Consider the following 22,485-nt stretch of genomic DNA (forward strand, 5'->3'; position numbering starts at 1 on the left):
TCTTGTGTTATGTGCTTGTGCTCTAACAGGTGATTAAAAACAACCTGAATCCAGTGTGGGAACCCTTCAAAGTGTCACTCATATCCCTGTGCAGCTGTGATGAAGAGCGGAAGCTCAAGGTAGGGAACATTTAGGAACTGTGAGTCAACAACTGCAAAAACTATATGACCAGTGTGATTCAACTGGGATCAGCTAACAGGACAGAATAATGAAAATGCATCACTTTGATTTATATATGGGAGAAATGCGATGCATGCCCAATCTAGTAAGCAGTGTGTCTGTGTGTGTGTCACAGTGCTTAGTGTGGGATCACGACTCCAGAGGGAAGCACGACTTCATTGGCGAATTCTACGCCACTTTCAGGGAAATGCAGAAAATTTCTGGTGGAAATAAGGTCAGTGAATGGAGAGGTGGAGCAGAGCAAAGGAGCGGAGAGACAGCTGTGTAACAATTTTATCTGTTTCCAATGTGCCTCTGATTTTACTCTGCTGAAATCCAGCACACTTGAAAAGGAAAAAAAAAGAGAAGAAGAAAAATGTCGGTGCTTTGATATGTTCAAAATGCCACAAGTTGTTGCTTTTGTTCTTTGTCTTTCACTTGCTTTTGTTTAAGGTGTCGTGGGATTGTGTGAATCCTAAGTACAAACAGAAGAAGAGAAACTATAAAAATTCAGGAGTTGTCATTCTCACTGACCTCAAGGTAGGAATCTTCTGCAGAAAGATGTTTCAGAAGAGGCAACACTCTAGAGAGAATCAGTCTGTGTTTTATTCTTTTACTTTACAAAGTGGCACAGACGCTGTTACTCTTACTGATTCTGGTTTATAAATGAAAAATTTTCAAGACTACCAAAACAAATTTTCAAGACTGTATCGGCTGCTTTTTCAACATACATCACAACATTTTTTTCCCTTACCTTTAACAGGCAACAGATTTGTTGTGTTAATTCCATTTTAATGACCAGATGCCTCTGAAAACATAGCTAAGCTCTTCTGAGGTTTTGCCTGAAAGACTTTTTTCTTCCTCGCAGCTTCACAGAGTCTACTCCTTCTTAGACTACATCATGGGAGGATGCCAAATTCACTTTACGGTAAATTAAACAGACTGCCTTTAATGATGCTTCACTGTCACTGAATGCTGTTAGCTGCACTGCATCTAAGTTTTATGATTTACATACATGCACTCAACACACTGATCATGTTGGCACTAGATGAAAGCTTTAGGCTCCTTCTTTGCTGGTCCATATGAGTTTTTTCTAAATGTAAATCAATAAATTAGCATTTAAAGATTTTTTTTTGCTCTTGATTTATTTTTTATTTCACTTTTTTATATACAGTTAGATTTCTTGTAGGCAACTGCATGGCATAATTCAAACATTCTTTAACTCTTGCCCTTTGGTCTGCCCTCTGTGCTGCATATTCTCACTTTCTGGCTGGATTACAGAAGCAATGAATATTAATCATGAGGTCTGCTGTGGTAGATGCAGTTCCTCCTTGTTGAAATAGCTAGCTGCTTGGATCTATGTCTATGTGGGTGTAAAAAAAAAAAAAAGTTCTTACCTCTGATCATGTAATTTATACATTAGGTTTATTTCAGGCTCTCTCACTCATAATGGCTTGGAATATAATAAGCAACCAAGCAACCAGGTAAAAGTCTTTACAGGAAGTTAAGTGCCAAAAGAAAAGCTTGATTGTCTCTGATGAACTGTTCATCTTGCACACTTTGTAATTTTTTTTTCTCCTTCCACCAGGTTGCCATTGACTTCACAGCCTCCAATGGAGACCCCAGGAACAGCTGCTCCTTGCATTACATCAACCCTTACCAGCCCAACGAGTACCTAAAGGCTCTGATAGCAGTGGGGGAGATCTGTCAAGACTATGATAGGTTTGTCAATCTTTTTTGTTTCTCAGAAAAGGCTTTTTGTGACCTACAGGGACTGTCACCGTCTCCTGTTGTGAAGTAGAGCTGCAGAGTGCTCCTCGCATGCCATTTCAGTCGAATCTCTCCCACTGAAAGGAGCCACTCCATCTGATCTGCAGCATTAGGGCTGTAATGGAAATAGTGCAGTGCTGAAACAGAAGGGCAGAGAACCCTGCAGGTCGTTATAGCTCTGCTCACCAGTTTTTGTGAAACTAATGGAACTGAGCTACTGACCACCAGCTCCTTTGCCACACATTCATTTCTTCACTGAAATTAATTTGGTACTTTTAATTTTCTCTAACAGTTGGTTTTTTTCTAACAGTTTTTTTTTTTTAACTTTAGCAAAAAAAAGCAGCGGTTACTTGCAGCTTAAACACAGTCGTTTACATCAATAAGTACATTTTTTAAAATCTTTTAAATGATGAGAAAACTGTTGTACCTGGAAAAACTAGAGCAAGTAAATTTTGCCTCTGCTGGCATTATTTATGCATGAGGCTAATCTGGGGCTGAAGATGGCTCTTGGTGGCAGCAGTCAAGGACACTGACACAATATTATGGATGCACTCCTTTATGGTCATTTTAAAATCAGGCAATTTCAAAGTAACCATTAATTTTCTTCCTTCTGTCTGTGTGTGAGATAGATGACATTTTGAACTTTATACCCTGTGAGTCACAGACATTTAAATCTAGTGCAGACATCAATTATTGATGGATTTTTGACAGATTTATTGTCCAACAGGGGATCTCTTACTAACCTGTTTAAGTAGTAGTAGCACAGTAGATTAAAAATTAAATAAATAAATAATCTGAAGCAACACGTCTCACATGTTGATTTTTTTTTTAGCAAACAGTGCATAGGAAAGAACTCTACATTCATGGTCACTTTACTAGGTAAACCTGTTCAGTTGCTCTTTAGCACAAATATATAATCAGGACATGGCAGCAGCTCAGTGCATGTAGGCATGGTCGAGACGACCCGCAATCATCAGAATGGGGAAGAAATGTTTTTTAAGTGACTTTGAGCGTGGCATGGTTGTTGTTGCCAGATGGATGGGTTTAAGTATTTAATAGACTGCTGTGATTTTTTCCACACAGCCATCTCTAGGGTTTACAGAGAATGGTCTGAAAAAGAGAAGAGTGTCAGCTCACTGGGTGAAAATGCCTTGTTGATGTGAGAGGTCAGAGGAGAATAGCCAGACAGCTTTGAGCTGATATTTGAGTTACAACACTAATTCAAATAACTGCTCTTTACAACCAAAATATGCAGAAGAGCATCTCTGAATGCACATATAGCAGATGGGCTACAGCAGCAGACGAGCAAAACACTCCTGTGAACTAAGAACAGGAAACTGAGGCTCACAGGCTCACCAAAACTTGACAATAGAAGATTAGCAAAATGTTGCCTGCTCTGATGAGTCTCAATTTCTGCTGCAACATTCAGAGGGTAGGTTCAGAATTTGGCATAAACAACATGAAAGCATGGATCCATCCCGCCTTGTATAAGCGGTTCAAGCTGGTGATGGTATAATAGGGATATTTTCTTGGCACACTTTGAGCCTCTTAGTCCCAATTCAGCACCATTTAAATTCCACAGCCTACCTGAGTATTGTTGCTGTCCATCTCTTCATGATCATGATGTACCCATTTTCTGATGGCTTCTGATGGATTTTCAGCAGGATAACACACCATGTAACAAAAGTCATATCATCCCAAACTGGTTTCTTGAACATAAAAATGAGTTCATTGTATTCAAATGGCCTCCACAGTCACCAAATCTCTGTCTGCTTGGATTGGAGGACATGTTGTACCTTTGAGATGTAGTGGAACGGGAGCCCCGCATCATGGATGTGCAGCTGACAAATCTGCGGCAACTGTGTGATGCTATCATGTCAATATAGACCAAAACTTCTGAGGAATGTTTCCAGCCCCTTGGTGAATCTATACCATAAAAAATTAAGGCATTTCTGAAGGCAAAAGGGTGTCCAACCCGGGACTAGCAAGGTGTACCTAATAAAGTCTCCAGTGAGTGTATTTTGTAGAGTGAGCTTCCCTTTGACTATCACAATAATTACTTGTTTTTTCCATACAGTGCTGCTATGTGGTTCATGTCACATTACAACGTAAACGTTCTTATGTAACTTTAATTTTTTGCCCTGTAGTCCCTAAATATTTTTTAGCCTTGTTTGTGCCAGGTAGTAGCCTAACTGTACCTGCAAGTATGTGGTGCTGCTTTTAGTCGTGCTGTTTTGCATGTCTACCATAGTTTTTTTGCTCTCAGCGGAAGCTGCATGTGGCTGTTTCTCCTGTGGATAACTGACTGATACAGTTTCTTCTCGGCATCTGTTGCAGCGACGCGTCCTCCTTCTTAGCTTGCACAGGCTCATTACCCTGATACAGACGAACACATGCAGCGATAGGGGCTGACACTAGGATAGCAGGCACTTCAAAAAGAAGTGGGAGGCATCATGGCTGGAGAAATAACAGCATGGTGTAGAATCTGATGTAAAGACAGAGGAGGTGCAGCATGAAGAATTCCTCTTACTGTAAATACTGGCTGATGTAGTTTTGAGGTTTGCCTTCAGTCTCATGTATTTTATTTTATTTTTTTTTAGCTTACTGAGTATCCAATTGAGACCAAATATTAAAGTACAAATGTGTAAAAAAATATATTTTTAGTAGAATTGCAGGTATTTGAAAATTAATGAAAAATTATTTATGATATTATCTGTCTTGGAGAAAGACCCTCTCATCTGTCAAAACTAAGCCAGATGAGGATTAACACCCCAACTCCTGATTTATGCAGATCCTTCTATTGTATATCAGGAGCACTGTCTGGCTAATTATAGCATGCAAGAGATAGGACTGGAGACACCAAAATCCTGCCTGAAAATTAGCAGTTCATCTTTGTGGCTTTATCGCATCCATGTTTACACAGATACACATCAGGATCATACATGGAAACACGTCTCTGGGCCAGCAGCGGCTGCAAGTGTAGGCAGCCCTTCCCTGTTAAGTTGGAATTGTTATTGAGGTGTAAAACGTGGGCAAGCAAACCTTTTGGCCTTTAGTGGATATAGGTGATGTGGGATTTTAGAGTCCATGCAGAGGAGTGCATTACAGAGTTGGAGTGACTAGCTTTTGTCTGTGTGGGTAGAGGCTCGTTTACCTTGCTGAGAGGGCTATTACACCGGGCACATCGCCCTGTGGCTCCTCACGTGCGCTGACGAAGAGGAGAAAACTGCGACCTCCATGGACTTCAGGCAGAATTCATATGATGAAAATCCCTTGTAGCTAGACTCCTTTGTTCTCTTGTCTGGGCTGATCCTATGTCATATCACATTTAATAAATTTCACAAAATGTATTTACTATGTTATCACAACAGTCCTGGGGGTCAGGATAATCAGTTCTCTATGTTTTTCTTGTAAACAATAACAGGAATAGAATACATGCCAAGGCAAAATTGGCTCAGCTTGAATAACTCCTTCCACATAAAAATATTTTCATTAAAGCTCTTTCTTTACACTGGCAAAGCTGGTAAAAAACAAAGCAAAAACAAAAACCAATAGAAACCCAAAACAGAATTTGTTTTTCTTATTATCTTGCACGGATACAGAATGGCTCTGTGAGCTTGACAGGTCAAAATTGTGGGAGTAAAGGCTGTATTCAGTAGATGGGAAGGATTTTTTTTTATGAAAATGGATTAAATTTCATTTGAAAACATTTAATTGTTGAAGGTAATATTAGAGCTCCTTTCATGCTGTTATCTCGGTTGCACAACCTATTGAACAAGAAGTCTATTAATTTCAGTGGAACACTGTTATTGGAGAATTTTGGTGCATTAATCAGAGCATAAAGAGAGATTGCATCAGAAAGAATTGGAATACACACATACATGACAACAATATTGTCATGTATGTGTGTTGTGGCACTGAGGATCCAAATGTAGACAAAGTTTTCAGAAGGCATCGATTTTGGCTGATGACTTAAAGTACACAAGGCGAAGCCTAAAGTACCAAAAGGAACCTACAACTTAAAATACAGACTAGGGCTGGGAAAGACTGGGGAAGGTGGGCTGATGCTCTGACACAGTACAAGAGGAGACAGTGACTATGTATACACAGAAGGGTGATTAGGGGAGTGGAGACAGCTGGGGAGAACGAGACACGGCTGAACAGAATCACAGCAGATGAGACAACTCAAGGCAACAGACAAAGCACAAAATCCCAAAACAAAACAGGAAGTTAGCTAACTGAACAAGGAAAACACAGGCACATGAATAAACTTGGCACGATACAGGAGAAAGGAACCCTGGGAGAAGAATTAAACTAAAGCAACTACTAAATAGACTAAAGAATAGATGACGTAAACATAAACATTACACAAACCAGGGATCAAGATAGAATATTTAAGCAACTGAAAAGTTTAATAAAAAACTCAGACACACTGGATAACTGGGTAACTGACCCAGGACCATGACAAAAGTTTGCTATGTGTGCAGCCAAATTTTTGCCTGTGAGCCATATTCAGGGATCTCTTAGTAACTGAGAAACTACAAGCTGCTGATAATTTATTATAGTGCCAGATTATGGCAAATTCCTGTCCTTGATAATAACAATGATAGTGAGCAAAAATGGCTACATTTCTGTGTTCTGTGTTACTACTAATTATCACAGTACAACTAAAACTTGCCAAGCTGAAGTTACTTCAATCAAGAGTCATCAGTCAGTCAAGAGTTATTGCTCCCTCTGAAAGTGTGAAAATCATCTCTCTGCCAGTATTTATGTAAGTACACACATCACAGTTAATCAAACACTTCTGATAGCTTTGAAAAGCTCCCTCAATGCCACATTAGCCACTATAAGTGGATAAACAGCTCTCCAATCAACACTTGCCAATGCACCAAATAACACAGCAACTTCCTGACACTGTTCATTTTGCTGGGCACCCTCTGAGGCACCCACACCATGTCCAGAGTAAATGAATAAAATGCATCACCTCAGAATGTTTGTTCCCCCAAACTAAGAGCTGATGTTGTTTCTGATTGCACAAAGCTGGGGGAATTTGGGGTTGTCTTGTCAGTCATGAAGGCGTGAAATCGATAAATGTTCTGATAACAGAAGAAGCCATTAGAGAAAGCTGTCTGTAGGCAAAGAGTCCCTGATATGACTGAAAACAAGTTGTGATTGCTCCAGTTTACAGGCACCGTATGAATTTTGATGCGGTATATATCAATTTTTAAAATAAATCACATGAATGGATAGTAAGTAATCTGTAAGTAGTGTCTTACAGATTGACAAACAGAGTGACCACAACAATATTCTTCAGTTTTCATAATGCAACCCAATTGTGTCTTTTGCTCCTGGCCCTGGTAAAAACCATGTCTTTCAAAAATGATCAAATCAAAAGAGCAAAAATGGAAATAGGATGAGGAGGAGGGCAAAGTTGGGTAGCAAAATATGCTGCAAAAATCTATTTGCACATTTAGTACCACAACTAAATTGCCTCTTGTGGTGCAGCTTTGAATGACAGCATATGATTGACTGAATTCTAGAGGAAGATATTTCACACAGGTATTGTATCAGTGAACCATCAAGTGAGCAACTTTACAGCATTGCTGTCCAGTGGTCTTACAGGTACTGAATCCCGTTTGTGTGCTGCACACAGTTGTGGTCAGCAGCTGAGAAGGTGTGGAGTACAGGGTTAGATTTGAGTTTAACTTCTTTTATTTTTTCATTTCATAAAACATATTCCATGCTTAGAATTCATACACACAAATAAAAATGTAGTGGGTAAATATTGTGCACAATCTGGAGTGTACTATCTTGTTGTTCATACAAACTGTGTGCGCTAACCTCTGACTAGGGGCGCTGAATCCAGCTCAACAGTCTTTTGAAGTAATATCTTCCTATCTCAATGGTACAATGAAAAATGGAGAAACTGTTAGAAGCTTTAAACAGGTGCAAATTCTGTCTGCAGGGACAGTGGGACAGATTTCAAATTGGAATTCAAGCTTTTAACACATTATAAAATGCAAACAAGCATGAGGTATGCCCTCAGAAACATAAACAGATGGATAAACCATCAATATTTTCCAGACTGCAGTGAAAAGCCACCACAGATGAAAATGCAGTGGCTCTAATTTATGACTGATTAATTTGCTTATCGTTTCAGTGACAAACGGTTTTCAGCTTTGGGGTTTGGTGCCAGAATCCCTCCGAATTATGAGGTAAGGATTTCTGTTTGTATCTCTGTTCTCCCTTTTTTATTCTTCTGTTCTAAACACTGTGCTGCTTTAAATGATGTGCTTGTATATCAGTGTGCTCTTACTGAAACCTGGTATTTTCCACTAATCTGGGTCTTTACATTAAGCGAGCCAATATTCATGACCTGTTCCAGGACACAATTTGTCACCCAAAATTTCACATTTAAAACTAATTACTGAGGATATATTTATTCATGAGCGCCTCATCTTAAAATATCAACTTGTCTCGAGAAAATATCATGTAACAATGACATAGAAACCCCAGAGTGTTGATGCTCAATTTACATAAGAATTCACGAGTGTGAGAGCATTTGTTTAAGCAAATTAGACTTTGGGAACCGAAAGCCCTCGGTGATTCTGAATAGAGCCCTGGGGAGATGTCTGTCATGTGAACAGTGAGAGGGCGCACACACACACACACACACACACACACACACACACACACACACACACACACACACACACACACACACACACACACACACAAACACAGATGAAACTCTGCGCTCCGATAGTCTATCAAACCAGAGGGGCCTGTGTTTAATGTAAGACTGTTATGTGCTATCCTTCAAAATGAAACACTCATAATTATCATTTCAATCATGCACAGCTTTGCAGCCCAATAATGCAAACTATTAATTTCTGAATTTGCCATAGCAGTGATTTCCTCACAGGAGCCAATTTTATTTTTACTCTGTCCTGTTGATCAGGTGTGGCTGGTGGTGCAGGTGAATGTAAATGAAGTCATTAGACAAATCATGAACTGCATCTCTGGACCCATAGGTTAGGGACTGCATTACACTAGGTGTTTGAAGTGCCTGGGCTCTACTGACTTGCATTTCATTTATTATGTATTATGAATACTAAATGTGACAAGAAAAGTATAAATAAGTATTAAAGATGTTAATTTTCCAGGCCAAATATCTGCCACATACAGTATTGTGGGAATGAATGGGAACCCAGGTACTGAATAAATAGATACATTTCTATATTTATTATATGTCTCATAAGACTCATATGACTCAAACTATGATTTACATAAGAACCCTTTTCCTTATACAACACAAATCTGAGAATTTGTATAAAGCAAGTAACAAGCAGTTGAGTTGTAAAATTAAAAAAAAATCATTAATGTGACCACATCATAGTGCGTGATATGTTGGTCTAATAAGTCTTGCTGTATATATGATACTTAAACATGTACTATTGGAAGGATTGTTAAGTTTTTACTTTTTCTTCACATTTCATTGCAAAATGTTTGGCCTTTTGCATTTTAATATAACTCCTTTCTCCTCTGTAACTGTAGTTACTGGTGACTAAACGTGTATTATTTTAAGCATAAATTTGGAAAAAATATCCAAAGGTTCAATCAATAATGGGATTAAGGGTGTTTTTGCACCCACTTTGCCTTGGGTTGCCTTTCAGACACCCAAGATCCTCATTTACATGTGATCTTGGTCCAGTTATTTGCTTTCAAGTGACTTCTTATGTGCTTCCTGGGAGGCCTAAAAGTATGCTTGATTTTTTAGCTTGATTGTAACTGCTATTAGAGCCACCTGCTGAATGCAAACTGCTCAGAAGTGACTGCAAATAATTTCCTGACCACAGAGGCCCATTCACAGCGAGCAAGTGCGATGTTTGATCCAATCAAATGACAAAGAAGAAATTTAAAAGAAAAATCAGTTAGTTGCACTGTGTTGTGATTGTATCCCACTTTGTATACTTTGACATGCAGAATATTTAAGATTGTAATATCAATGTCTGACTGCCATACAACAGCTGGAATAGCACAGACGAAACTAATAAAATTACCAATGCCTGAAGATCACCCTTTCCATCTAAGTGTCTCTGAAAGCAGTATGTGAGCCAGCAGGCACAATCAGAGGTGCATAAATGGACCATTTAAAAGGAAGACAGCCATTAATAGTATTTTTAGATATTATCATGTTATTAATGTCATGACACATGTGAGAAGGTCTATTGTTGAACGCTCTCCCCAGTGACTCAGTTCAGGCTGTAAATCACATCGTAGACAAAAGTGACTTTAAAAAAAAACAGAAAGAAAAAAGTAGCCAGCTGGAGAAGAGTCAGTTGTCACTGATCTGGCTGACAGTTGGTGCTCATGGAAAAAAAAAAAAAAAAAAAAAAACAGTTTCATGTGAGAGGAGGAACTGAGAGGGGGATTATATTTTTGCCAGTTTAACAGCTTTGAGATAAACAAAAATCTATCTGACATTTGGATGGCAGGAATAAACCATTTTAAAGAAGAGTGGGTGCAAGGCCTTTCTAAAAAAACATATATTAAGCATGTAATACATGCTTTATGCTCATTACTGTATCTTGTGATGAACAATTGATTCAGGATATGTATACAAACAGTATAGATAGACTGCACCACCACCAGTTCCTGATCTAATTTCCTTTCATTTAATATTAGGAAATGGTGTATTCGCCCTTTATTAGTTTAAATTAAAAAAATAATCATCTTGCTGGATAGATGTGTCATTTACACAGATTAAGTCATTACATATTTACTCTTTTTACATGCATCTTTAAACTTGTGGTCACTGTAACTACACCAAAAAGCCCCAAAATAGGTTTGTGTTAAAAAAAAAATATTTTTAATATTTATTCTAATATTAAAAATTACTACCATACTCACTTATGTATATCTTATATGACTTTGAATGGGTTTTCTAAGTCATTCCTTATTGTCAAACTGACATCAAAAAGCTGTCACATTTACTGGAATAACATGAGTACGCATTAAAAATTTTCTCCAGCTTTGTCGCTGCTCTTTTTGGGTCTGAGCTGTTTTAAACAAACATTCGTGTACATCTTACATTTTTTAACAGAATTAAAATTGGACATACTAGAATTTGAAAAAAATGAACAAAAAACAAAACAAAAAATCCCTTAGATTTCTTCCCCAAACTGGAAGTGTTTCACAGCCTTTTCTCCGCTCACAGGTGTCCCATGACTTTGCCATTAATTTCAACCCAGAGGATGATGAATGTGAAGGTAGGTAGAAGGACTTTGTTTCCTAGTTTCCCATAGAAAAGAATATCTATGCTGGTAATACTAGAAAGAGCATCTACACAGTTGGCAAATTAACATAAACTAATTAGATGTGAGCGTTTCTGCATTCATCTGTCTGTATTTTTGTACTAAAGATTCATTCATTGTTTAAATGTAACCCTGTTCATGGATTTCATGATTGACTGGTTGAAACCTAAAACTTCCCAAGGACCAATTGTTTTTTAGTATTCAGCAAGTGAGTCATCTGATTGTACCTTCAGTCTCCAGTTGCTTGTTAACAGACAAGTGGCGATAACTGTAGAGATTGTTTCTTTACTTTGCTCTGTTCTCGCTTTAATCAGGGATCCAAGGAGTGGTTGAGGCATACCAGAACTGCCTTCCTAAGATCCAGTTGTATGGCCCTACCAACGTTGCTCCGATCATTAACAGGCTAGCCAAGGTGGCAGCAGGCGACGGCAACATTAAAGATGCTTCTGTGAGTGCATGTTTTTACTCTTTTGGAAATATATGGATGTAATACAGTCTCTATTTTGAGGGGGTTCTTTCTGCCTCCCAATGACCTCCCCAAGTGAGCTAATAGCAATGATGTCCTTTGGTGCAAAAGAGGTAGGAGTCCATTATAAAATGAGCACTACTTTTTTAAATTATAGACTGAAGTCATACAGAGCTGTATTGATGGTGTTTTATTGTTGTATCACTGACTTTTTTTTGTACAGCAGTTAAAATGTGTCTAACAGAGTTACTTTGTAGCTCATGTTTCCCAATGGTGGGAGTAAAAGCATAAGATTTTGATCCACCGCCTGCACAGACATTGTGTTCTGAACTATTACACACACTGTGATTGCACTGACCTTCATTATAATTTATTCCTAAATTTCAGTCTGCCTTTTGATCAGTAACAGCAAACAAACTGCAACTCAGTGGGCCAATCTGAAGTGTTTACAGTATATTGTTCCATGTTAGTATTCTTGGTCCATGCTGCTCACATAATTACACACAGCAGACACTTGAAATTAATTTTATGCACATGAACACACATGAGATGTCTCTCGAGGAGCAGTAGCTTGTCATCTAGTTGCTATTTATCTTATGCTTCTTTTTTTCTTATTTGTTTTGGACTCTCTTGTTTTCTATGCAACATTTTAAATAACTGACAAAAACACATAATCTTTTCTACACTGTGGAGGCTGTAAAATGAGCCAGAACAGCATGAAAGGCCTCCTTCAGATGACAGCGCACACTGAGCTTAGAACCACATGTTGCGGTTGAAATGGGTTACCGTTAACATGGATTAAGTCACGCTGAAAGGTCTTATCTTCTTCCAGCGATATCACATCCTGCTCATCCTCACCGATGGCGTAGTGACTGACATGGCAGACACACGTGAAGCCATTGTACGAGCCTCCTACCAGCCTCTCTCCATAATCATTGTTGGTGTGGGCAATGCAGACTTCACAGACATGCAGATTTTGGATGGAGACGATGGAGTCCTACGCTCACCGAAGGGCGAGCCGGTCCTCAGAGACATTGTGCAGTTTGTGCCCTTCAGAGACTTCAAAACGGTCAGTTCTTTTCTCCATCTGTCAGGCTTCACTTGTTGACTTTCAGAATTCCTTTCAATCCCACTCTGTGTGACTGCTGTGCCAGGGATGCTCATGAGCATTACATTTTTTTTTTCTTATTAAGCACTTGTCATTTAAAAGAATAAACAGGCAGCTTTTGCTGGTTTTTCATCTGCTACAGATGGCCATCATGGACTGAAAGAAATCCAGAAATTTGCACACGCCAGAATGGTTTCTTAATGTTATTACATCCAATTAGTAACATTTCAAATGTATAATTATACCGTCTGTTATAGATTATATGCCTCATGTACCAGTCATTCTCCCTATTTTGTGAAAATATGCACAGAGTACACAGAACAAGGAGTAACTGCATAAACTAAATAAAATCATGTCAGGCATATTCTGAGGTCTTTATAGATTTCAGATTTTAGTGACTGCACTGATCTGCACACCATGAGATTCAGCCACAGCCATCAAACCACATAGCAGTGAATATGTTTTTAAAATAATGGTGTTCATCCCTTTACTGGAATTACAGAGACTCAGAGAGTCAATGCAAAAAGGACTGAAGCTGTTCTGGCCACTTGTGGTGAATCAGAATCATTTTAATTTACTTACTGCGTACTGTGATTTTTTTCAGTCTGTAATTCCTTACCTAATTATCACTTTATGTAAGTCACACACAGTTTTAGGGAGTAGAATTTAAATAAATGACGTGTCCAGATACACATAAATTGCACAGGAATTGTAAGATATGTAGCCACATTTCTTTTACAGGCCTGTATTAAATGTTACTATTATGCATTTTATGCTACTGAAAATGATTTTCAAACTGCACAACAGTAGATTGGCCCTGAGGGTAAAAAAAAAAAAAAATCAATGACAATACACTAAAATGCAAACACTGCAAGACATATTTATGTAACTCTTGGGGTCAAAGCAGAATAGACTTTTTCCAGAGTAATGGGCATAACAGGTACTATCTAATAAAGTGTCTTACTCTGACATACCTCTTTTAATTTCTCTGAATCCAAGAAAGTAGATCTAGTCACCAAAGTCCGTAGATTATGAGAAACCTTATAACTTTTATGGGAAAAATTTTCCTTACCTCAGATTAAAACTATATTTAACAATTGTGTTGACAACTTCAGCTGTTCTCTGTCTCTCTTGCAGGCATCACCTGCCGCCTTGGCCAAATGTGTTCTGGCAGAGGTGCCCAGCCAAGTAGTAGAGTACTTCAGCCATAAGGCCATCTCTCCTATGTGTCCTATGAGGGACTTACCAACCCCCATCCTCAGCCCAGTTGCCACTACACCAACAGAATAACTGCACACCCTGTTCCAGTGACCACGCTTTGACCACAGCATCAGTCTGGCAAACTGAGAAGGAAAGAGGACGCCTCAAAAACTGAAGAACAAAACCTTCTAAATGTGTTGTTACTCATGTATTTCATTGTTCACAACAAGCAAAGTGTTTACACAAGGATGGTACCACAAAGATCGGGGGTTTTATTTCTGTGCTTGGTGTGGATTGAGCACTCCTCCCTGGCTGTGCAAATCAACCATCCAGCTGTTTCAGCATCAGGAGTCCTGGAGGATTTTTTTTTCCCCCCATGTTTTTTATGCATGCAGACCAATCCCTTAATGATGATCTATTGATCGAATGCAGGTTTAATATTCTTTATGGCCCATGAAGTTCCTTTATGTATACAGTACATTGTGTTCAGACATTTTTGAAGAGGTACTACACAGGATGATTTAATCACAATTTGATTGTTTTAACTTAAACATGGATCTATGGATGGATTGAAAATAATATTTAATATTAAACAAAAAATTTCCCCTGCATATGAAAATCTGTCTGCAGAATTGTCCAACAACCTGAGCTGACATTGGAATGGTAGTTAGTCTATATACTTAAAGAACAAAAATCTTTTTTCCTAAGCACAGTAGCCATAATCATCAAATCAAGAGCTGCCCTGATTACAAATGCAACTGACACCACTTCTCCCTGGCAAACAAAAACAATTAGTGCCATGTGTGATTGACAGTTGGACTGTACAGGTTGCCAAATGTACGTATCCTGTGTAAAATAAGCATCTAAATAACAGTTCTGAACCAATTTCCAAGAAAACCTGATGAGAAAACAGCAGCACCGTAAATGTCTTTGTTGAGCTCTCTCATGTCAGACTCGTTCATCTTGAACATCTGTGAAACTGCGAGCAACATAATGACTTCAGCAATCTGCAATATTTGCTACAGCTTCAGCTCTTGGTATGCTTTTTCATTTGTAGCAGGGAGCCGAGAGATACAGCAAGACGGAAACAGACGATGTGTTTGGGTGGCTGTGTAGTAGCTAAAGGTTGTAAAGTGCTGCCTTTTTTGAGGGTATCTGTGAACAAAGCTCGGGTAACATGCTTCTTAAAGAGCTAATCAATGATAGCACCCTATTTTTGGTCTTTTGTCTAGTGGCTACAGTGTAAGCTGTGAAAGTCATGCTTTTTGTCAGGTGAATCCTTTCTCTCTGAATTGTCCATCTTTGTTGTCATCCCTAAGCCACGCAGGTTCTACTTTCTGCAATGACTTCATTTTATAGATATATTTCCTCTCCTTTTTTGCTACCTTTTACATAAAATAGAATTCTACTTGATGTTTTCTGATAAATTTAATGGGTGAGAAGAAAAAAAAATGAAAGCACAAAGCGAACCATTAGTGCTGTGATGCACAATGTAATATCCATTACATTTACATCAGATTGATAAATTCAAAACACAAGTATTATCAGGTGCCAAATTTCAGCTTTCTTTGATATTTCATAACAAAAAAAAAATGTGTTAAAGGTTTCTCCATGACAAACTGTTTCAGAGTGAAAATAGAGTGGAAAGTGTACGTCTGTTTATTTGACTTCCAACTAACTCTTGCCTGAAGGATCCCTATTTACTAGATGGGGACCTTTGTTTTTGCTGTTCTATTGAGCTTTACAATGTTCAGTGTATAAAAGATGTAACCTTCACTTTTATTTATCCTGCCTGGGCCTCAGATTGTCTTCAGATTCTTCAGAGTGTAGCCTGTAACCTAAGTAAGTCAAAAAAATCTGTCATGTTTTGCCCTTATTACTAATGCTACAATGCTTAAAGCACAATCTCCCACTGAAACTCTTTGCAGCCGTGAAATAAGTTGCTGTTTTTCTAATTATTATTATTGTAAATATCTGTGTGAAAATTGCAGTCTAAAAAAGAAAAGAGACACTGTGTGTTTAAGCTACCGGCAATTATTTTTTCAATGAATGCGCAAAACGTGAACAGCACCAAAAAGAAAGCGATTTTTTGCCTTCAAAAGGCCGCCTCTTGGCATTTAATTAATACTCATCAGTGTACAAATAACCTTGATGCCTCTAAAACAAAATGTTTATTTTGCCTAATCAAGTAAATAGTTCCAAAAATGGAGATTTCATCTCAAAGTTATACTGTTTATTAATAAACACTGATTCCAAAGTTTTTCAAGGTTTGAATTAAATATAAAAATATCTGTCCCTGAGCTAAAGAAATCCCATATTTTGCTTAAATGTCCTGTTTTCCCTCTGTTTTCAATTGCACATGCAAAGTTTGCTTCACTGATACTTCACAGTGTTAAAAATAACAGTTTTCAGCTCCAAAAAAAGTGTTAAACTCTCTAAACATTTGATGAACATTGCTTTAAAATTGTTGATGACACAGTAGAGTTTCACTAAAAATAAACAACATGAATGCTCCTCGAGTGTCAAGCTGTATACTGTGCAAATTATACTGTTTAGCTGTTCATTATTTGATATCTATTCCAGTAATGACTCTGTACTTTGTATATTTTATCTATTATGGTGCATTTGCACTTTGAATGGTTCTGAATGGTGACAAATGTACTTGGAGAGAAACCACGGTGTCACTGACAATAAATGTACGGGATGTATATTTAGTCTTTACAGCTACTCCCTCATACATATATCCACTCCAAACTACAAATAGTAGTCAGACTTTGATTTGTTTTGTAGAGTTTAACTATCCTTTCACAGATAAAGACTATTGACTTCTCATGAATGCACCTAAACACAGCTACCTCTGCTGTCGGCTGCTCTCTGAACGCTGAAGATCAGCTATTGAGGATTCTTCTGTCACTGTGGATCACAGGATGAGACCTATTGATTCAGCAGGTCCAGATTTGGAGCCATACTCAGTTACTCGAATGTAAATAATCCTGGAGGGAGTTATGTCTCACAACTGACGCTTAGCTCCATTTACAGCGGGGTAGGAATGAATGCAAAAATTAGGAAATACTCGGCTGGAATAAACGGCGACTGAGATTTTAGGTTATTTATTCAGAAATCTTGCCTTTGCTACATGATGAATAATTATTTTGGTGTTCATGCATCTTTAATACAGCCCCAATTCTTCTCCTGTAAACGATTTACATCACAAAAAATGTTGCCGTGTGAAATATATGGCATATAATTACTGCAACCAAAAGTAAAGCAGTTTTGAGAGGCTTTATCAATGAAACCAGCTTTGTGCTTTTCCACAAATCTTTAGTTGCCATTAAAGATGGCAGGAAGTGCAGATATCAACTAATATTTCTGTTCCTTGAGGGCAAACTAGTTCCCATATTAATATCTAAAAGGTATCCGTTTTCATTCTGTGATTCGTGCCTTACGTGGCAATACAGTTTTGTCCCGTTACCTATATCACTCTATCCAACTTTGCCTCAGGTTATGAGCTGCTCCAGCTCAAATGGTTCATTACCTTGTACGCTTAACATTTTCATGAGATTGGATTTTTACAAATGGTTGGTAATTAACCACAGAACACTTGCTAAACAAGGTTTAGCAAGGTTTGTTTCCAAAAAAACAAAAAGTGGCACAAATATACCAAAATGAGTATTTTTCAAACATCAGCGAGCCATGCAGATGTTTCATGCTGAATTACAAAGTGCATTTGATGATTGCACAACAGTCACAGATGGGTCTTTCATGCCTCACCAACTTTGCCACAAGCAAAACTTCTAAATCTTTTCTCAAATCATTCAAAAATTTCATTTAGTTTTAATTGCAATTATTCAAATATGAAATGCTGAATTTTTCAAAGAACATTGTGTGCTTGTTTGCAAGAACTTGCTGAACCCAGGTGCGTGACTTTGTGGTATCATCAAGGCTCTAAAAAAAAAAACAAAAAACATAACTAGAGTTTTAAAAAGATTCCATTCTTGTTTTATCTGTTGCGCCTTAGCGGTGCAAGCAAGAGTTAACTAAAACATAATGTTGGAGACAGTAAGACCGCAGTTCATGTGCCCATCTTGCTCTGCAGATTGAAAAAAAAAGCTGTGAGGAATTCACTGAGCTGCTTATTCTCCCTTATCTATTCTTGCACTATTGTCAGACAAAATTAACAAGTCATAGGTTTTACACCTCCTCGTTGTATCTCAAATTTCCCATGCACTTACTTTCTCTCTCGCTCTCTTACTCTCTATCATTCCCCTGCTCACTGTTCAGCCCGTTCAGCAGAATAAGGTTTACAGTCCTTGGCTGTAATATGAAACTGGTGTAACTGCCGGCCATGTGGCCAAGAAGCATCCCATCCATCATTAGTAAATATCTGATTTCTTCAAAGGGAAGAAAGGGATTTATTGCATGCATACTTTTATTGTTAAGCTGTGCTGTACAGTCATTCCTTTGGATTTTATGATATGCTAATATGCAAGCCTGCATTTGCGCAAACCTCTGTTCCTGTAGTTTACGCTCTTTGTCTTGCAGTTAGGCAAATAAATCTCACCATTTAAGTGAAACTGTCTCTGGGGTTTGTTTTAATTAACTAAATAATTCATTAGTAATTGATTCAAAGCTGAATCTGCATTCATGTGCCTGTATTTTTTTTTGTCATCTAGATTCTTCTGATCCAACTCACTTATTTCGGTGATCGTCTCACAAAACACTTCCTCGCCTCACGCGGCCACACATGATGGATGAAAAGAAAAGAAAGTGATACTGATGCTTGGCAAAATGTAGGTTGGGCTATCATCTAAACATTTGCTTTGTGTAGTTTGCCGATGCTGCGAGTACCTTGCATGGTACAAGGGACTAAGCCTACTCTTTAATTCCATCAGACAGCTCCTTTCATTTAACGGCTATTGTTGAGAGCACTGAATAACGGTTGTTTCCATGGTGACACCTACTTGTGGGGAGACGTAGACCTTCATTTTTGTCAGATTCAGGGACAAAAATGCAGGATGTGGTGAGGACTCTGGGAGGAGGTCATCTGTGCATTTTTATGAACTTAAGAAGGGGTTTGATTGTGATGAAAACTGTCTTTATCAAGGCCACTGAATGTCCATTGTGGCTTTGAGCCTTAGGTGGGCTCTGAGTTCAGTATAGAAAGCTTTTCTTTCTCTCACTCTAGGGGTTCTCCTCTGCAACCCTTTCTGTGCCTGGTTGACAGATTTATGACCACAATTAAAGAACACTCACCATTGCTTAACATTCACTGCCAATAAAATCAACAACAGGCTTGCACCCTGGGACAAGGTGCTGTTGTTTACTGAAATCAGCTCATTGCCTACATGTTATCACATTACTTTTAATGCCTTTAAACTCAGCTGGGCTTCCCTCGCACTGGTAGTACTTGGAGGTCTATCTGGAGGTGCCGCAAGAGCAAGGAGGACAGGAAGAAGACTCATTGGTTTTATTCTCTGTGGCTGGTTGCACATAATGAGGAAATGACTAATAAGAGATGGAGAATGGGAAATCTCTGTAGTAATTAGCAATCTCCCCCTCCCCCCCAAGGGAACAGTACACACCTCTGAAATGCTTCCAGCAAGCTTACCCAGTGTTAGTCCCTTAGATGTTTTCTATTCCCCTGTTACTCTGTGTGTATACTATAAACCACATACATATATATTCACACACATATTCACACTACACACAGACACATGTTGATGAATGAATGTCACATTGGAAGTCATTAATAATGCTTTTGTGAGGAGCACCTGTGCAAGTTACAAAAGGGAAAAGCAATTCCCACCATTATATTATATTATCTTCAAATGATGCCATGTTCCCAGGCACCAGCAGCGTTCTCAGCACCCTTGGTCGATCATGCATGCAGAGGGCTTGATTGAAGTGAGTCTTTTGAAACATGTCAATAGATGAGTCATCTGGAATTAGGATTCAAGCATCCTGATAAGGAAGAAGAAAAGACACAGTGCCACAAAGGGGAGTGTAGTGTGGATTTTTAGTTCAGTTAAATTTACTCTTGAGAAAATGTTGTGCAGTCACGCAAAGCCATCCCGAGGTCCTGAATTGTGACTCATTTGTTATCGTGCCCTCATGCCGTCCACCAACATTCTCTCTTTTCATTTCAATTTTCACATTTCTTGTGCAATTCAGCAGCTGTTGTTATTTCTTGAGAGAAAACAAAAAAAACCTTCCAGCAACTATCAGCATTCAGTGTAAGTTTTTCCATAACACGAGCATTTAATGTGAAAAGCCTCATCATAATACTGTAAGAACTTAGGAGGCTGCGTGCTTGAGATAAATGTTAATGTAAGGCCAACAAAATGGTCACCGTGACAATGCTAATTTACTTTTTGCAAGAAATGTTTACCAGGCTCATCATCTTTGTTTGCATTTGCATGCTAAATATGCAAATTAAGCAGAAAATACAGCTGGATTTGATGGGTAGGTATTTAATTTTGCAGGTGTGATTTCCAACAAATCAAATTAAAAATTAAAATGATGACTGCACAAGATTTAAAGTTAAGGGACCAATACAGTTATTAAACTTACATAGTTTATCAAGCTTCATCTAGCCATTCAACTTTTATTCATAATCAGAATGCAGGGCAGTACTCTTTTTGCATCTGTCAATAACAAAAGAAAAAGGAGAAGATATACAAAGAGATTTGCTAATAAAGAAGAGACATTATCACAGTTGATTAAATAAAAATAATCAAAACTTCCTGTTTACTGAAGATGGTCTGTTAGACAAGATAATTAAAATGCAAATTACTATAAGAAACTACAAAAATTGCAAATAAAGTAAATATTCCATCCATCCATGCATTTTCTTCTGCTTGTCCAGTGCTGGGGCCTTTTCCAACTGAGATGGTTGGGCACACCCTGGACAGGTTGCCAGTCTGTCGCAGGGTTCAACACACAGAGACAGGCAACCATTCGCACCCACATTGACACCCGCGGCCAATTTAGAATTAAACTAACATGCATGTCTTTGGTCTGTGGGAGGAAATAAATATTCAACTGATAAATTAGTTCATTAAAATGTAAAAGAAGATGCAGCAAAACTAGTAGATGTAGAGTTGTTTAAAAAAAAAAAAACAGCCTCTTCAAGTTCAGAGCCAACTTGTGAAACACAAAGCAAGAGCCTGTCAGAAGAGTGAGTCTGCCCGAGTCCATCTGAGTATTAGTAATAAATGCATCTGAAAGGTAACATGTTAATTTTCCAGAAGGGACTTTTTTAAAAATAGAGCCAGTGAATGTCACATCTCTCTTGAAGAGAAGACCACCTAACGTAATTATATGAAATGTGATGATATGTACTGTAGACACTGTCAGGGTTCATAAGTATAAGATGTTAAGAGGATGCATGCCCATAAATCACCTTAGTCCAGACAAATTGGCTCAACAAGGAAGCTCATTATGCAAAAGGAAACTAGTACAGATTCAGATGTGGCTCATGTCTCTGTGCCGCAGTCCCAGTTTCCTCCGTCTACACCTCTGATACCAACAGATACAGTCTTATAAATTAGACTCTTCCAAGAAATCGCAACTTTAACTGTTCTGTTTCCCACTGGCAAAAATTCTCCCCTTCCTCTAGCTCCTGTCCTTTCAGCTTTACTAAAATTAAGTGCAATAACAAAAAAAAAAAATTGGGAATCTTACCTGCAGTGGAGTGCCACAACCTTGATAACCTTGGTCAAGATGAGTTAACGTGGATGCCCATCTTATGTCAAGAATTTTTCTGCTCCACTGCAAACCAATTTTATTTCTATTTCAGAAGAAACATGTCAACGCACTATTATTCATCATATTAAGACATCAAAATATCAGAAGAATGCAGTGATTTTGTATCATTGGTTGTTTCAGTTTTGTCAGAAGTTAAAACCAAGCATGCCAGCTTACAAGCCCAGGTGTTCAAAAATTAATTGTGGGAGCAAAACACAATTATATGCTGATGCTTCCAGGCTTTCATTGTTTGGAGTAGATTCATACAGTATTTTTCCAGGAAATGTTGGAGTCAGTTTTTGTGTTTACTCATCCACCGGTTAATATTACCTTTCATCTGGACTTGTATTCACCTGGGAACACCAGCCCTCTCACAGCTGATAACAAGCCATACAAAGTAGTGTCAGTTTTTCTGGCTCTTCTCATAAAAAGAAGACAGACAGACTAGAATATTGCTTCACAGTTTTAATGGGCAAAGGCTACTTTGGATTTTGATAGATGATGTAGCTAATATACCCTAAAAGAAAAGGAGTAAAGAGTAAAAGAGGGGTTGCAAATATTCTGCTGGATGGTGATAGGGAGTCTATGCTAACTGGGTTAAATGGAGCTATGTACACATGCTCATGCCAGTTGTTCAGCAACAGGACTATCCAAAGGTACACATTTTCGTAACACTTCATAATATGGCCTGGGACTAAGGCCATAAGTACCCTGTAACT

At 38.3% G+C, this 22,485-nt stretch overlaps 1 protein-coding gene across 1 annotated transcript in view; it reads left to right on the forward strand.

The window, feature by feature from the left end:
* The window catches only part of cpne7 (copine VII), a 33,490-nt gene extending 16,760 nt beyond the window's left edge, over positions 1–16,730 (forward strand). Inside the window, exons 7-16 of the mRNA XM_030721268.1 lie at positions 30–119; positions 296–394; positions 613–699; positions 1,028–1,087; positions 1,748–1,881; positions 8,090–8,144; positions 11,150–11,201; positions 11,561–11,694; positions 12,545–12,781; positions 13,958–16,730. Coding sequence (XP_030577128.1) covers positions 30–119; positions 296–394; positions 613–699; positions 1,028–1,087; positions 1,748–1,881; positions 8,090–8,144; positions 11,150–11,201; positions 11,561–11,694; positions 12,545–12,781; positions 13,958–14,110 — 1,101 coding nt within the window. The 3' untranslated portion in view covers positions 14,111–16,730. The remainder of the gene's footprint in view (positions 1–29; positions 120–295; positions 395–612; positions 700–1,027; positions 1,088–1,747; positions 1,882–8,089; positions 8,145–11,149; positions 11,202–11,560; positions 11,695–12,544; positions 12,782–13,957) is intronic.
* Positions 16,731–22,485: the final 5,755 nt, after the last annotated feature.

Source organism: Archocentrus centrarchus, chromosome 3 (assembly GCF_007364275.1).
Source record: "Archocentrus centrarchus isolate MPI-CPG fArcCen1 chromosome 3, fArcCen1, whole genome shotgun sequence".
Lineage (NCBI taxonomy): Eukaryota > Metazoa > Chordata > Actinopteri > Cichliformes > Cichlidae > Archocentrus > Archocentrus centrarchus.